General features: G+C 46.3%; 3 protein-coding genes across 11 annotated transcripts; 1 reads left to right on the top strand and 2 right to left on the bottom strand.

Annotated features, from left to right (window-relative positions):
* Nucleotides 1–45: 45 nt before the first annotated feature.
* CG42404 (uncharacterized protein) lies at nt 46–7,717 on the bottom strand. Of its 3 annotated transcripts, none has more exons than NM_001043248.2 (5): nt 7,652–7,717; nt 5,465–5,879; nt 3,491–5,403; nt 2,353–3,317; nt 46–2,222 (listed from the first exon to the last, which is right to left on the bottom strand). In NM_001043248.2, the coding sequence occupies exons 1-2, from the start codon at nt 7,692–7,694 to the stop codon at nt 5,605–5,607; spliced, it is 318 nt and encodes a 105-aa protein (NP_001036713.2). In that variant the 5' UTR covers nt 7,695–7,717; the 3' UTR covers nt 46–2,222; nt 2,353–3,317; nt 3,491–5,403; nt 5,465–5,604. The 3 variants fall into 3 exon arrangements, with proteins under 3 accessions (NP_001036713.2, NP_001247118.1, NP_650437.4); NM_001260189.2 differs by having other exon boundaries at nt 3,504–5,403; NM_142180.4 differs by having other exon boundaries at nt 744–2,222; nt 3,504–5,403.
* A 956-nt stretch (nt 7,718–8,673) lies between these two features.
* On the top strand, nt 8,674–10,648 carry Amt (Ammonium transporter; the record flags this gene model as incomplete). The annotated part of the gene is made up of 3 exons (NM_001104330.3): nt 8,674–9,089; nt 9,237–9,632; nt 9,688–10,648. 3 exons carry the CDS (start codon nt 8,674–8,676, stop codon nt 10,562–10,564), a joined length of 1,689 nt encoding a protein of 562 aa, NP_001097800.1. The 3' UTR covers nt 10,565–10,648.
* Nucleotides 10,649–11,196: 548 nt separating this feature from the next.
* On the bottom strand, nt 11,197–15,124 carry Hsc70-4 (Heat shock protein 70 cognate 4). 7 transcript variants are annotated; one of them, NM_079632.6, is made up of 2 exons: nt 15,012–15,124; nt 11,197–13,451 (listed from the first exon to the last, which is right to left on the bottom strand). In NM_079632.6, exon 2 carries the CDS (start codon nt 13,449–13,451, stop codon nt 11,496–11,498), a length of 1,956 nt encoding a protein of 651 aa, NP_524356.1. In that variant the 5' UTR covers nt 15,012–15,124; the 3' UTR covers nt 11,197–11,495. The 7 variants fall into 7 exon arrangements, with proteins under 7 accessions (NP_524356.1, NP_001262586.1, NP_788679.1 ...); NM_001275657.1 differs by lacking the exon at nt 15,012–15,124 and adding an exon at nt 14,841–14,921; NM_176502.2 differs by lacking the exon at nt 15,012–15,124 and adding an exon at nt 14,627–14,655.
* Nucleotides 15,125–15,450: the final 326 nt, after the last annotated feature.

Below are 15,450 nucleotides of genomic sequence, written 5' to 3'. Positions count from 1 at the left end.
TTCTTGTTTATTTTTCATTATAGACCAATTTATTTTTCCACTTTTAGTTCAATTAAATTTAAATAGTTACAATACGATGTTTTTTCAATAACACATTGATACTCGTAATATTCTGTTGTTTAAGCAATTATTCATACAAATCTCAATATCGTTTTTGAAACACAATGTCCGTCAGCAGCGATTCGACTTCGACATCGATTGTGTTGAATAATTTTTGAAACGTTTTCTTTTTCGATTTGGTAAATTTGTTTTAACTATAGCACACTAATTTAATTTTAATGTATTTTTATCCTTTTGTAATTTTAAACTACTATTACCAAGTACTTTTTAGTTTAATATTTGGTTTCTTGAGACTTTGTTTATTAGTAAATATAGCTTATTGAATAAAAATTCGTACTTAGCCGTGATGTACATATTTGTTTGTTTTGGTTTTACGGTTGAAACTAAATTTTGATAAATGACTCTCACTAATAAGTACATATATTGAAAAACGTTTGATTTCATTCGTTAATACTATTGAGTAATTTCTGTAATACTTGTATTTTCAGTTTGCTAAATTACGCCCCCGAAATTGGGGAACACGATTGCGTTGTGGTCAGTACACGCTTTGAGCATTTGATAACAGAGTCAAGTCTTCGTTGAACATACATACAATATCCGAACTTAAACAACAAATTGTACAATTCATGCTTGTCGGTCGGCATATAGCTATGTTGTTTCGTTTATTTATTTTTTTTTTTTTTGAGCATCCGTTGAACACAATACAGTTTTCAGGTCAGAGATCTATTACAACCAAAAGCGGAACAGGAACCGTTTTCGAGCAAGCTTTCCTCATCCATCTCCGTCCATCCGCAGTAAGTGGGATGGGGGTAGCTTAACTTAAAGAAGAACTAAGGGCAGGACAAACCAGGATAATTTACTGAGTAGTATCTATGTATTTTATTGGGGGTATCTCTGGCTTCGACTAATTGCTTGAGTAACGCGCTTGGCTTAGTGTGGTTACGACTAGTAACTAGCAAATTGAATTAAAGAATTCATTCGCCCACTTCTCGTGGAGCGCTGCTCTTCTATCTGTATTCCATGTACATACATATAATTTCATATCGTGCTTATATCGTTGGCATTAGACTGTCTAGGACCCGCCCAATTCAAGAATTAAACGAATGTTATTCTCTAGCAAGTCCTTCGTTATCGATCAGGAAACCGTCTAATGTCTATTAAACCCCACACAAAAACGACTGAAAACGATTTCTTACGCCTAAATGCATACTGATGTATGCAGTTTCATTCTATATGGTACATTCATTGATTCGACTGGTAAAAGATGGAAACTTTGGAAATTAGAAAAGCATTTGTCGGTCGGTACGTTTGCCGACGTCTTATATAAAGCGGGAATAAAATGATAATGAGTTTTCAATTTAAATTCGTATCCTATGGTTTCCTCTATTTACGAGTATGTATGCCTATGTCAATTGGTTTATCCTAGATTTCGTATGTGCAATGTTTGTGCATCTTTTGGGAATGAGCAGCAGGGAAATACATTGAATTTTGGTCAGCTTCCTTTAGTTGTATATAAAAACTTGAGTTTCTTACATTCATTATTTAAATATTACATACATACACAATTATTGACAGTTAACGTTGGCAAAATGGCAGATGGCAGTAGGGTTTGACATCTTAATGATCAATTTCATATATGCTAAGTATTCAACATTTCCGCTAATATCTTCATAATACATTGGTTATAATTGATTTAATGCCCGCTCTAACTTTGCTTATCCTATCGTTTCATATCATATCGTATGGTACAGATTCAATTACATACGTACAAAGATATACAGGTGCATAACAAACACGCAGATTTATATGCCGCTTCTGGGTTGAGTATCGTTAGTCATGGTTAAATCTAACAATCAGTTGGTTACCTTCTACAAATATTTAATGACGCGATTTTATTTTAATATTCGTATATATGTACAGGATCTGTCTCTCGTTGCAGCAGCAATTGGTTGGTTACCTACGTTGATTAGCTATCCAGGGGGGGCGGGGTGTGGTTGGATGTGGTGTGGTTTTGGAGCCTGCGTTTTCTTTAGGATGCTCTTCTGGCCGGCGATCGGGCATCTTAAAGAAAATGGCTTAAATCTCATTCGTTGATGTCCTCATCCGACGAGCTGGCAGCTGGAATCGTCGAGACCTGCCACTTTTCCCGATTGTTATTCTTGCTAACATATCGAAAATGGGGATAGAAAAAGAAAATAAACTTGCTAATTATGCTTCATAATACTCGAACCATTGGTACACTATTTAATTGTACAACTATAACTAACTAACTATATATTTGTCTAAACTCACCCATGCTTTTTGGCATTGCTGGGCAGAGTGTGCGAGCTGCGATAGTAGCTCTCCATGGGCTCCTCCTTGGTCTCTTCCAGTGATTTCCGCTGCAGCGTCATCGTCTCTTGGTGCGAGTTTGCGGATCCGCCGCCGCTCATTTCCGCATCCAAGAAGTACTTGGCGCTCTGTGCTATCTTACAGTTCTCGCACTCGCTCAGGTAGTCATCGTCCAGACTGGTGTCGTTGGGCAGGAAGTGCTCCTTGGGATTTAGGCAGTTCTTCGAGGTGGTGCACACGGGTAGCTGCTTGCTGGGCGACCGTCCGGTGGATCCTCCTCCTCCGTTGGTGGCCTTCGTCGTCAGCGGGTAACTGGGCATTTGGCAGTGGGCAATCGCCAGACTCGTGGCAGTCCCCCCTTCTCCCGACCCCGACGATGGATCGCGTTTCACGCGCAGGATCTTTGGCAGTGTGGTGCTTTTGGCCGGCACTCCTGTCTGGCCGCCCGGATTGTTGTTCTCCACTGGCGGAATGCTGATCACCGAGGGCACCTTGCTGACCACGCTGTTGATGGTGCTGTTCAACGACACTTTGCCGCTGATGTGCTTGGGCAGGGTGTAGGTCACGTGATTGGCCAACGGATAGAAGGTGCTCGAGTTGATCTTGCCGCTGGTCAGCTTCTCGCCGGACTGTCCTGCGGCTGGACTGGCCGGCGGCAGAGTCAGCGAGGGAGTCTGCTCCTTGCGCTGACCACTGGTCGCCGGCTTGCTCAGCGTGTAAATGGTGGCCACGGCGTTGTTGTTCCCGCTGCCGGACGAGCAGGAGGACGAGGATGTGCTGACCACGGTGGCGCTCTTTAAATTCGTTAGGCTTTTGTAGAGTTTCGGTGGTAAAGTCGGATTGCTTGGATCTGGCTGCTGCTGCTGCTGTTGCTGGTTAAAGAAATGTTGCTGCTGTTTCTGCGTCAAACTCAAGTAGGCATCAACCTGGAAAGCAAAGCAGCATTAGCAAAAGCGCGAAAGAAAGCAGAAATCGAGGAATGAAACCAGATATAACCAAATTCCTGGCATTCACCAATCGAAAACCAATCAAGTCCCTTTCGAATTTAGCATTCGATTCATTCCCCGCCATGTCAAGCTCTCACAAGGGGATTACTTACATTTCGAACTCACCTTTCGATTCAAATAGACGCTGGATAGGGAATCGCCACCGCTGCCACTGGACACACTGCGTCCGCCACTGCCTCCTCCGCTGGAGCTCCTTCCCCGTTCGGCAGAATTGCTGGATGATCTCTTCTGCACGCGACCCAGGACAATTGGCGGCGCAGACACCTCTTCGGGATGTTGCAGCGGGGGCGGTGGTATAATGGCCGACACATTGACTCCACCACTGGATGCCGTATGGCCATGATGCGTCTCATCGCCAACCTGCTTGGATATAGTGGCTATCTTCGGCTCATGTCCACAACCACTTCGTCGCAAAGTTCCACCACCCGAAGCAGCTGCCGTTATTAGATCCTGCGCCTGCAGGTTCGACGAGGACTTGGCTCGTTGTCCGTAGGACAAGGTGGCCGCATGACGAACTCCACCGGTGGCCGCCGCTCCCGGAGACAGGGAACACGTCGGTGTTGAGGTGCTGCTGCTGGTCGAGTTTCCGGTGAAAAGTTTGCCGGCTCCGCTTAAGAAAGCATTTGCGTTGGCCGTACTCCCCATATACGACATGGGCACGTGCTGGATGGGGCATTGGCACATGGGCTTCTTACTGGCCTGCTGCTTATCACCAGTGGATGTGGCACTGCTGCTGGTCTTGGGCTTTAATTGGAGAGGGTCGGCCACTGCGAAATAGCGCGGAATAGTGCGGTGATAGCGCCTCGAACTGGAGGGTGTCTTGCTCATCTGCTGTGGCTGGCTGTTCTTCAGCGTTCCGTGCAGAGGCATCTGTGTGGTCTGGGTCACTGAATCCGCTGTGCTGCAGGCAGGTGCCGACGAGATTGTGGCTATCTCTAAAGGCTGCAGTATCTCCATGCCCGGAGAGGATATGGCCGCCAGCAGATGTTGCTGCTGCTGCTGGTGCTGCTGTTGTTGATGCTGCAACACTTGTGCGTGTGTGGGAGTGGCCACAAGTTCCCCACTACCTGCTGGCAGGGAATGATAACTTGCGGCACTGGCACTAGCATTGATCTCCACATCGGCTACGGTTAGATACTGTTGCTGCTGTTGTTGTTGCTGTTGCTGCTGCTGCTGTGGCAACTGATGAAGCAACTCCTGGGATCCCCTGGGAGTTGTCCTTCGGCCAGACGTATAGGCTGCCGAACTGGAGCTGGCTGCCGCAGTAGTAACACTGGCGCTAATGTTTAGGTGGCAATTCTTGTAGCTGCACTCGGCGGAGACTGGCGGCTTGGGCATCGCCTGGAGGCAAATGGAACCACTGCTGACCGGAGGCTGCATTAGATGCTGCTGCTGCTGTTGCTGTTGCTGCTGCTGTTCCAGACTGAGTTGGTGGTCACTTTGCAGACTGTAAGGCGGCTGGTGATTCTCCCCGGTGGCTATGGTGGTCACCCCGCCACTATTGATGTTGATGTTAATTAAGTTGGTGGTGCTCTGTGTGTACTGATTTGACTGGGGCAGCACATTGGCCGTGGAGTGCGGGTGCTGTGGATGCGGATGAGCCACAAGCTGCTGGCTGTACGGCTGGTGGTGCTGCTGCGGTTGAGTGTGCAGTTGGAGAGTGTGCTGTTGCAGATGCTGATGGGCCTGCACCTGGGCCTGGATCTGTTGCTGCTGTTGGGCCTGAGCCTGAGCTTGAGCCTGGGCTTGTGCCTGGGCCACTGCCTGCTGTTGCTGCTGGCTAACCGTGGCTACCGTTCGCTGGGAGCTCGCTGGTAGGCTGACGGTGCACTGGGCACTAAGCGCCTCCGCCTGGGAGATGGCCACTGCCTCCTCGTACGGCGGTGGAGCTTCACCACGCGGAAAATGCGGCTTCCACAAGGGATAGTGGGTTGCGGCGCCGCTGTAGGAATAATCAATGGCACTCAGATTACCCTCCATGTAGCCCATGTTTCCGGCTATGTAGCTGCAGAGATTGATAGGACATTAGACGGTCTGGGAGGGAAGAAGATTTGAGGGACACTTACCCAATGCTGCCCACAATGCTGCGCTGATCCTCTGCATTCTGGCGATTCTCCCGCGCCCGCATCTTCCGCTGCCTCAGGCGATTCACCAGAAAGAAGAGAAGCGACAAGGAGAGCGTGGCCGTGATGCCACTGGCCACCAGTCAAATGCCGAAGTCGGTGCTCCCATCGCTGAACTGGTCATCCAGGCAGATCACCTCGCAGCAGTTGTTGCCGCTGCCCACCGTCTGGAAGGACTTGCACTTGCTGAACGCCTCGCAGAGCACCATCTTGCAAGCCTTGGGCAGTCCGCTGTCGCAGATGCAGAGGCGGCATGAGTCGGGTCCCGGCATATAGTGCATGCCAGTCTCGTACATCTTTCCATTGTAATCGCGGCAGGAGCCGCCGGGGATCAGGCTCGAGCTCACCGCGTTTCCATCTGAGAAAGGTGATAAATATTTCAGGATTTATTGGCTTAAATATGTTGACAAACTTATTCTACTGATATAACTTTTAGCATAGTACCAACAGTTACAATCAGGATAAAAAATTCGAATTTATATTGTCAGAAGGTCTTTTGGATTTATTAAAAAAAAAAAAAACTATTAACTTTTTATTACTGTTATTATGATTTCAAGAATGTGTGCATTTTTAGTGCATACTTTGTGGAGTTATTTGGTTAAACTGCATATAAAGAAATCATAACGAGATTGAATGAATTAATAAATACTAAAATCATTGTTTTACATGTTTAGTATACAAATGTAGGGTACTTAAAAATTATTCAAAATCCTTTAACTAATTAAACTTATTGTTTGTCCTGTGGACAAGAAAATACTTTACTAAGGACCTTGTAGGGCATACATACATATGTATGTATGTATGTGCTTGAATAGAATCCCTACGAAAGCATATTTTTGCACCTATAATGCACGCCCGATTCTAGCTGAATTCTTTATTTTGACACACTTGACCAACTTTCGCCTTTGCTGATTTAGCATTGGGCCACCAAATCACACATACACACTCACGCGCAATGCCACAGTGCAGCAGGTGCTGTAAATACTCTCAGCGGAGAGTGCGCGACGGGGGAAGAGGGGGATGCAAGGAGCACAATATTTATCACTTGAATGAAATTAAATGCAAACGCATAGCATTTTCGACATCATTTAAATGCTAAACAGCCAAAGGAAATTCAAATTAAAAACAAATACACATGCACACCCGCCCACACAGACACGAACTGCATACATGTGTATTGGTACATGCGTTTGCAGCAGGAAAGCAAATTGCTGGGCAGGAAACGCACGAACGAAAATGGCAAACAGGCGTGCGTTACGCCCCCGCAAAGAAAAAAATTGGAAAAATATCACATACAAAAAAAGTTTGCCTTTTATTCGAGAGTTCCCAAGTGAAATTCGCGTCTCAGTGTGTGTGTGTGTGCAATAAATACATACACGCGAGTCAAACACATGCCCAGTTCACACCCATACAGACGAGGCAAGTATACATGCAAAAAATAAACACCATACGCACACACCCCCAAACAACCGCCCACCAGCTCCACATACACAGGACTGCATGTCGTTGTGTATGTTACACTTGGCGACACAGGCTCATGAAATCGAAATAAAATAACTTAGACGATTTCGTTTTATCTTTCTGGAATAGCTTATGGTAAAATAAATAAGTTAAATATTACAAAAAAAAATATTAATACTCTCATTGATTAACATAAAAGCACATGAACTTTTCTTTCAGCGCAGAGCAAAGTGAAATTTTGCAGGCCACTTCCTTCGTATGGCCATTTCCCCACCCAAAAACCGTTATGCTGTGTCCCCTTTTCTCGCACACACTCTCTCTCCTCTCTCTTCTCTATGCTTTCGCTTTGCAGAAAAAGAGCGAGCATGTGGGCTGGTGTTGGTATGCCCTGCCAAAGTGTATGTGTGTGTGTGGCCCGTGTCCCATAAATTGCGAGCTGTGTGGCCATGGACCATATTTCCAATTATCGCAGAAGGAGCCAAGGAATCGAAATAGATTTAGCATGAAAAACGTCTTTGCTGTGCGCTGTCAAGGAGTTAATCCTTGTACCGATTGCAGATATTCACTTATGACGAGGATATGGGGCTGAAATTGCATGGTCCCGCATGTGTATAAGTGTGTATGTGTATCAAATTTTTCACACCAGTTTTTCCCACTTAGAACCGTTACCTTTGGCATTTCCAATAAACGCAAGCAATGCCAAAAAATACATATTGCACGCGTTAGTTAGCACTCAGCACGGCACAATTAATGAAAACTTGTTCAGTTAGCCACAAAACTTGTATCCAACAATTATTTCCAACAGTTTTTTGCGAACGTTCGAGCAATACCAACAACCACCGACGACGACGAACCGAACGGGAGTTTTCGCACAGACATTGCGTTCCAGGGCTGGCGATCTCGGTACCGTTATCGTGGCTGGTGAAAAGGAACCGGTTCCAGGGCTGAGCCAAACATTCTGGTGATTGGTGGTAACGGTAGCTTGAAAAATGTAACGGTCGCTTAAGCTTAGGTACTAAAAGAATTAATACTCAAAACAATAATAATATAATAATATTATAATAATATAATGATGTATCCAATAATAATATGTATTTGAATCCTAAACTATGCATTAGGGGTCACTGTATCTGTTTGTACATATGTTAATTTCATTTCTAATGCAATAATACATCTCAAAGTGATCTTCGATGGAAAACTACTAACGAAAGCCTAAAGATATACTAGCTTAAATTGTTACATATTTCAATAAAGTCACCTCCTTCATGAATGAGATATTAAAATCTTTAAAAATAGGCAATGCTTGTCGGACAACCGACAAGACGTCAACTAAAACTTCACGAGTTTAAAATAGATTTTAATTTATTGGCGCATTCCAACCGCACTCGGAGTTCCACTGATAGTTAAATTCAATTCACTCAAAATACGCTCATTAATTTTGCAAAATGCACTCGTTGCATGCAACCCCAGTGTCAAGTTTAAAACTTTAAGGGTCGTAAGCTACCAACAACAGATTAGTGGCGTTGCAAAAAACACGCATAGTGAATAATCTACGATTGCTGAGCGACGATTAAGTTGCATTTAAATCAAATGCGGGTAATTTTTAACATTCATGTTCTAGGTATTTGTATTCGCCACTCGATTTGCTATCCGTTTTGGCAGTTTTCAATCGCCCGACCAACCAAACGGACATGAACAACGGCACAGTGGGAGCGCCGAGGAATCACAGCAACTATGTGATTCCCGGTCTGTATGACCTCTCCGTCGAGGACACCAACTGGGTCCTGACCTCCTCCTTCATCATCTTCACCATGCAAACGGGTTTCGGTATGCTGGAGTCCGGTTGTGTAAGCATCAAGAACGAGGTGAACATCATGATGAAGAACGTGATCGACATTGTTCTGGGCGGATTTACTTACTGGCTCTTCGGCTACGGAATGAGCTTCGGTCGCGGCCCACTCTCCAATCCATTCATCGCCATTGGGGACTTCCTGCTGGATCCACCGGTGGGCGATGCACTGATGGGACAGATTTTTGCCGCCTTCCTGTTCCAACTGTCGTTCGCCACCACGGCCACAACCATTGTCAGCGGCGCCATGGCTGAACGGTGAGTAACCATGATACATCTCTACTAGATACAGCGGCACAACAAACAGGGATAAGAAGTTACGAAGGACGAAATCCTAAGCATGTCTTGTTCTACCACCAAACAGTATCAAACACTTTGGGACTAACTTGTTGTATATCCTTCCAGCTGCAACTTTAAGGCATACTGCCTGTTCTCCTTCCTGAACACCGCTGTGTACTGCATCCCCGCTGGTTGGGTGTGGGGCGAGCACGGATTCCTCAACAAGCTGGGCGCCGTGGATATTGCCGGCAGTGGACCAGTGCATCTGATTGGAGGCGCATCCGCCTTCGCCTCGGCCGCCATGTTGGGTCCTCGACTGGGTCGTTACTCCGAGGGATATGATCCGCTGCCACTGGGCAATCCTGTCAACGCGTGTATGGGTCTGTTTGTCCTCTGGTGGGGCTGGTTGGCCTTCAACTCGGGCAGCACCTATGGCGTTAGTGGGGCTAAGTGGCAGTACGCAGCACGAGCCGCCGTTATGACCATGATGGGATCATTTGGAGGCGGATTCACCAGCTCCATGTAAGTTAATTCGAATTTATAATGAGCGCCATATGGGTTTCATGTTACCTCATAGCTATTCCTTTTGGCGCCATGGGGGCGGCATGGACATCATGGATCTGATCAATGGAGTGCTCGGCTCCCTAGTGTCCATTACGGCCGGGTGTTTCCTGTACCGCGCCTGGGAAGCTCTCGTAATCGGAGCCATTGGCTCGCTTTTTTGCGTCCTGGCCATGCCGCTCTTTGATCGTATGGGCGTGGATGATCCGGTGGGAGCCAGTGCTGTGCACGGAGTTTGCGGCATTTGGGGCGTAATTGCCGTGGGACTGTTTGCTGATAATCCCATCCCACTGGACACGACCAACGGACGCAGTGGTTTGTTCAAGGGTGGCGGCTGGTATCTGCTGGGCATTCAGACGCTCTCGGCGTTATGCTTAGCCTGTTGGGGCGTCTGCTCCACATTCCTGCTGCTGTATGTGATCAACAAGATTATACCCATTCGCATGGATCCACACGAGGAGCTGCTCGGCGCCGATCTAACGGAGCATCGGATTCGGCACTCACAAATCGGTTTATCGCGAGCCATCTCAGCGTTGGCGCCAATTAAGGTGGATCTGAAAGATATCGCCGGCATCCAGCCCATCGGAATAAATCCTGGCCACGAGCGGAGCATAGATCAGCTGCGAGCGGCAGAGGACAAATTGCAGCAGTGGCAATCCTACCTGGAGCAGGTGAGTGGTTCGCGAGCCAATGTAAAAATGGACGCCGGTCAATCGCACGCCGACATCAACTTCAAGCCCAGGACGGCGGGAAACGTATTTAACCGTCGTATCCCTGCCCGGAAGAGCATAAGTGGTGGCCTGTACAGATCCAACAACAGCGAGCTACCGGTGATAGGCTCTGTGATGGGTCAGAAACCCGAAAAGGATCCCAACTTTGCCTGGGTGGATTAAGCCCATCTAGCAAGTAAATTGAAGTCACACATTTTAAGAGATTTCAATCACGCAACAGAAAAATCTGATGAAATCATGCCGCTCAAAATGTTTATATTAATATTAGCCTCTAGATTTTTCTGCTACGTCAGTTTAATTCCGACAAAAAAGTCTAGATGATTCTATAATGGAGTGACTAATCTCGTCTATTCCGTACACAAAGATATTACCAGAAAAGTGAGCTACTTCGTAGCTGCATGCTGAAATACCCCCCAACCCAAATGGTTTTTAGTAAAAAAGCAAAATGTTAATATATTTCCTCAAAATAATTGTACAAGTAAAACTGTATTGTTTTTTTTTGTTGATAGGATTAGTAGATAAAGCAGCGAAAGCAGTTCCACCCCAATTATATCGAACAAAACAGCACTTGTTCTAGAAACAATGCCCTCTTATCTCTCCTTATCAGCTACTCCAATTGGGAAACCACACAGCTCTGCGTCTACTTAAATATGATTACCATGTAAGATACAAGATATAGTACACATGATATCTTTTATCAGAAATCGGCACACACGCGGTGGTCAAATTAATATACATACATATTTCACCAAGCTGAAATAAAATCAAATTTTCGCAATGAAAAATCAGGCTTTGCAATTCTCAAATTTATTTATTGAATTCAAGTACAAGCAAATAGTTTGGATGATCGATCGATGACAATAATATAATATATACTATTATGGAGCAGTGTGTTTGGTTTTGTTCTAGTATGAATTTATAATTTATATAAATGAACTACGGGGAGCAGTTGTCGTTTGACCCGTTTGTATGTTTGGCGAGTTCCTAATTTAGAATCCAAGTTTGTTTAAGCAACTCTTCTACTGTGTTTGGTTGGTAAATTGTTTGGAGAACTGTTACTGTATGGTTGCATTGAGGTGTGGGGGTGAATGGTTTAGTCGACCTCCTCGATGGTGGGGCCAGCACCGCCGGCTCCGGCAGCGCCAGCGGCACCAGCCGCTCCGGGCATACCTCCGGGACCGCCGGGCATGCCACCGGGTGGGAAACCGGCGCCCTGGTATAGCTTGGTAATGATCGGGTTGCACACACCCTCCAGTTCCTTCTGGCGGTGCTCGTACTCCTCCTTGTCAGCCAGCTGGTTGGCATCCAGCCACTTGATGGTCTCGTTGCACTTGTCCAGGATTGTGGTGCGGTCAGAGTCCGAGATCTTGGTCTTCAGGTTATCCTCGTCGAGGGTGGCCTTCATGTTGAAGCAGTACGACTCGAGGCCGTTCTTGGCGGCAATGGTCTCCTTCTGCTTCTCATCCTCGTTGCGGTACTTCTCGGCCTCGTTGACCATGCGCTCGATGTCCTCCTTGGAGAGACGACCCTTGTCGTTGGTAATGGTGATCTTGTTCTCCTTGTTGGTCGAACGCTCCAGGGCAGTCACGTTGAGGATACCGTTGGCATCGATATCGAAGGTGACCTCGATCTGGGGCACACCACGTGGTGCGGGGGGGATGCCCGACAGCTCGAACTTGCCGAGCAGGTTGTTGTCCTTGGTCATGGCACGCTCTCCCTCGTACACCTGGATCAGCACACCGGGCTGGTTGTCCGAGTAGGTGGTGAAGGTCTGGGTCTGCTTGGTCGGGATGGTGGTGTTGCGCTTGATCAACACGCTCATCACACCGCCAGCGGTTTCGATACCCAGGGACAGAGGAGTCACATCGAGCAGCAGCAGATCCTGCACCTCCTGCGACTTGTCGCCGTGCAGAATGGCGGCCTGGACGGCAGCACCGTAGGCCACAGCCTCATCGGGATTGATCGACTTGTTCAGCTCCTTGCCATTGAACAGATCCTGCAGCAGGCGCTGCACCTTGGGGATACGGGTGGAGCCACCGACCAGCACAATGTCGTGGATGACCGACTTGTCCAGCTTGGCGTCACGCAGAGCCTTCTCCACGGGGTCCATGGTGCTGCGGAACAGATCAGCGTTCAACTCCTCGAAACGGGCACGAGTAATCGAGGTGTAGAAGTCGGTACCCTCGAACAGAGAGTCGATCTCAATGCTGGCCTGGGTGGAGGACGACAGGGTACGCTTTGCACGCTCGCAAGCGGTGCGCAGACGACGCAGAGCACGCTTGTTGGTGGTCAGATCCTTCTTGTGCTTGCGCTTGAACTCCTGCACGAAGTGGGTGACCAGACGGTTGTCGAAGTCCTCACCACCCAGATGCGTATCTCCGGCCGTGGACTTGACCTCAAAGATACCGTCATCGATCGACAGGATGGACACATCGAAGGTGCCGCCGCCCAGATCGAAGATGAGCACGTTGCGCTCTCCAACAGCCTTCTTGTCCAGACCGTAAGCGATAGCAGCGGCAGTGGGCTCGTTGATGATACGCAGCACGTTCAGACCGGCGATGGTGCCGGCGTCCTTGGTCGCCTGACGCTGAGAGTCGTTGAAGTAGGCCGGCACGGTGATGACCGCGTTGGTCACAGTCTTGCCCAGATAGGCCTCGGCGGTCTCCTTCATCTTGGTAAGCACCATCGAAGAGATCTCCTCGGGGAAGAAGGTCTTCTTCTCGTCCTTGTAGGTCACCTCGATCTTGGGCTTGCCATCGGCGCTGACCACCTCGAAGGGCCAGTGCTTCATGTCAGACTGCACGGCGGCATCATCGAACTTGCGACCAATCAAGCGCTTGGCGTCGAAGATCGTCTGGGTCGGGTTCATCGCCACCTGGTTCTTGGCGGCATCTCCGATCAGACGCTCCGTATCGGTGAAGGCAACATAGGATGGAGTGGTACGATTACCCTGGTCGTTGGCGATGATCTCGACCTTGCCATGCTGGAACACGCCCACGCACGAGTAGGTGGTGCCCAAATCAATACCAACAGCAGGAGCTTTAGACATCTGGAAAGAATTACAACGGTGTGTTTTACAATTCTAATTTTCCTTTTCTCGATGTACATATATACAAAAAATATAAAAACTGTGCCCAAAACGATAGAAAGATTGCCAGAGGAGAAGTAATACTGAGAAAATGGAACAAATGTTGTGTTATTCGTGTAGATGGAAAATTAACCGTTTGCTGAGATGGTAAGTGTATAGAAATATAAAATATAGAAAACCTTTGAAACATATTAAATATTGAATGTTTCATTTTGCTTGTGTACTTGGGGGTTGCTGAATACTTTCCCATGACAACCAAGGAAAAAGTAGAACACATTTCGGTTTCCTAGTGAAAACGCCATATTATTTCGCCTTTTTCAGCGAGCATTTCGTTTTCATTGTGCCATTTATGCCGCATGTTTATCTAAAACGGCTTGCCAAAATCGGCGAATCACGAACGGTGACTAATGCCAACCGATTCATGAAAATGGCAAGATCAATGCTGGATCGATGAGAATTATAAATGGCGACCGAGCAGCTGCCACCTTTTTCTGCAAAGTGCGCAAAAAAGAGAAGAAACCGCATGGACAAAGGCGAAAATTCTGGAATGCTAAAAACGCAAACACACGCGCCCTCACAAGCACACACACACATGCATATACTTAAATATATGTAAACCACGCTGCTGAAGCCAGGTCATTTTGGAGGGTGATTCGTATGTGCGAGCGAGGGAGACAACCACTGTGTCCGGGACGGCTTTGCGTGTGTTGGTTTTACCCGCTCACAAACACACGTGCCCGCACTTTGAATGCCGGTTGGCAACGTGTTTTTTTTTAGCTAAGTATATTTAATAAAAGGCCGCATAATGTATAAATTTATGAATGTTAGTTCTATTTATAAACAATGTTTATATGCCTTGACTGTATGTAAGGGAATCCAACATGTTTCTATAGCAGTATAGCATTAAAATTAAATGATCAGACATGCACGCATTTTTGTGTGGTTGTGTGGGGGGGGGGGAAGCCTCACATTTTTCCCAAGCTGGAATATTCCAGCAAAAGAGCAATGGCACTCAAAATAAATTACCAATTACGATGAGTAACTTGGACATTGATTTATTGGAAACAGAAACAATAAAAATCACAAGCAATGTCAAGACCCCGCAACGGATGACGCAAGTTTTCTCTCACACATACTCACTCAACCGAAAGTAGACTGTGACTGCAGTGAGTGGGAAGCGGCACGTTTTCCAGTGGAATATTCCAGATAATCACAATCAAGCATTAGGCATCAATATGCAATTAGTCAGAACTTCCAAAGTTTCTAGAATCTTAATTTGCCTAATTAATAGGCGCTCTATGATGCACCTTTGCAATTATGTATGTAAGTGTGCATCGAAGCGTTACTCACTGGGGTCGAAAGTTCGAGAAACCTTGCCTTCTTTGAGAGTATTGATTAAATAGTAAAGGGGCTACAAAAAACACGTGGTTTGATTTCAAATTATTTTCCGGCAAACTTAATCGAGGTGGTCGCACTTTTTTTAACAACGAAATAAATACTAAAATGTAAATAAACGCTTACCTTGTGTGTTGTTTCTTAGAAAGTACTAAAATATAACCGTTTAATTGCTACTTCACTTTTAATCTGCCGCACCTTCGATCAAACTGGCTGGCGTTTTTTTCTGAATTACACCCGTACAAAATTTGCGAATGCCTTTTATATACAAGCAAAAGTGTTACCAAAGCCATCAACAATTTTAGTACTAAATTCCCAGGGGTGTAACCGCAAAATTCTTGGCCACCCTAATAAGCGCTTCACACAGAAGTCCAGAAATGTTGACGCAGAACGTTCACACCGAAACTGTAAAGTCGTAGAAATTGGCTAATATGTAGTAGAAGCGCTGAACGTAGCTTGTTACTTTAAAAACCACATTTCCTATTCCTTTCTTAATGAATATAATTCATAATATAGGAATAATTAATGAAGGAACAGTGGAATATGGAACATGGGATTTTTTTAT

Source organism: Drosophila melanogaster, chromosome 3R, assembly GCF_000001215.4.
Source record: "Drosophila melanogaster chromosome 3R".
NCBI lineage: Eukaryota > Metazoa > Arthropoda > Insecta > Diptera > Drosophilidae > Drosophila > Drosophila melanogaster.
This window is presented reverse-complemented; position numbering and strand designations above follow the sequence as displayed.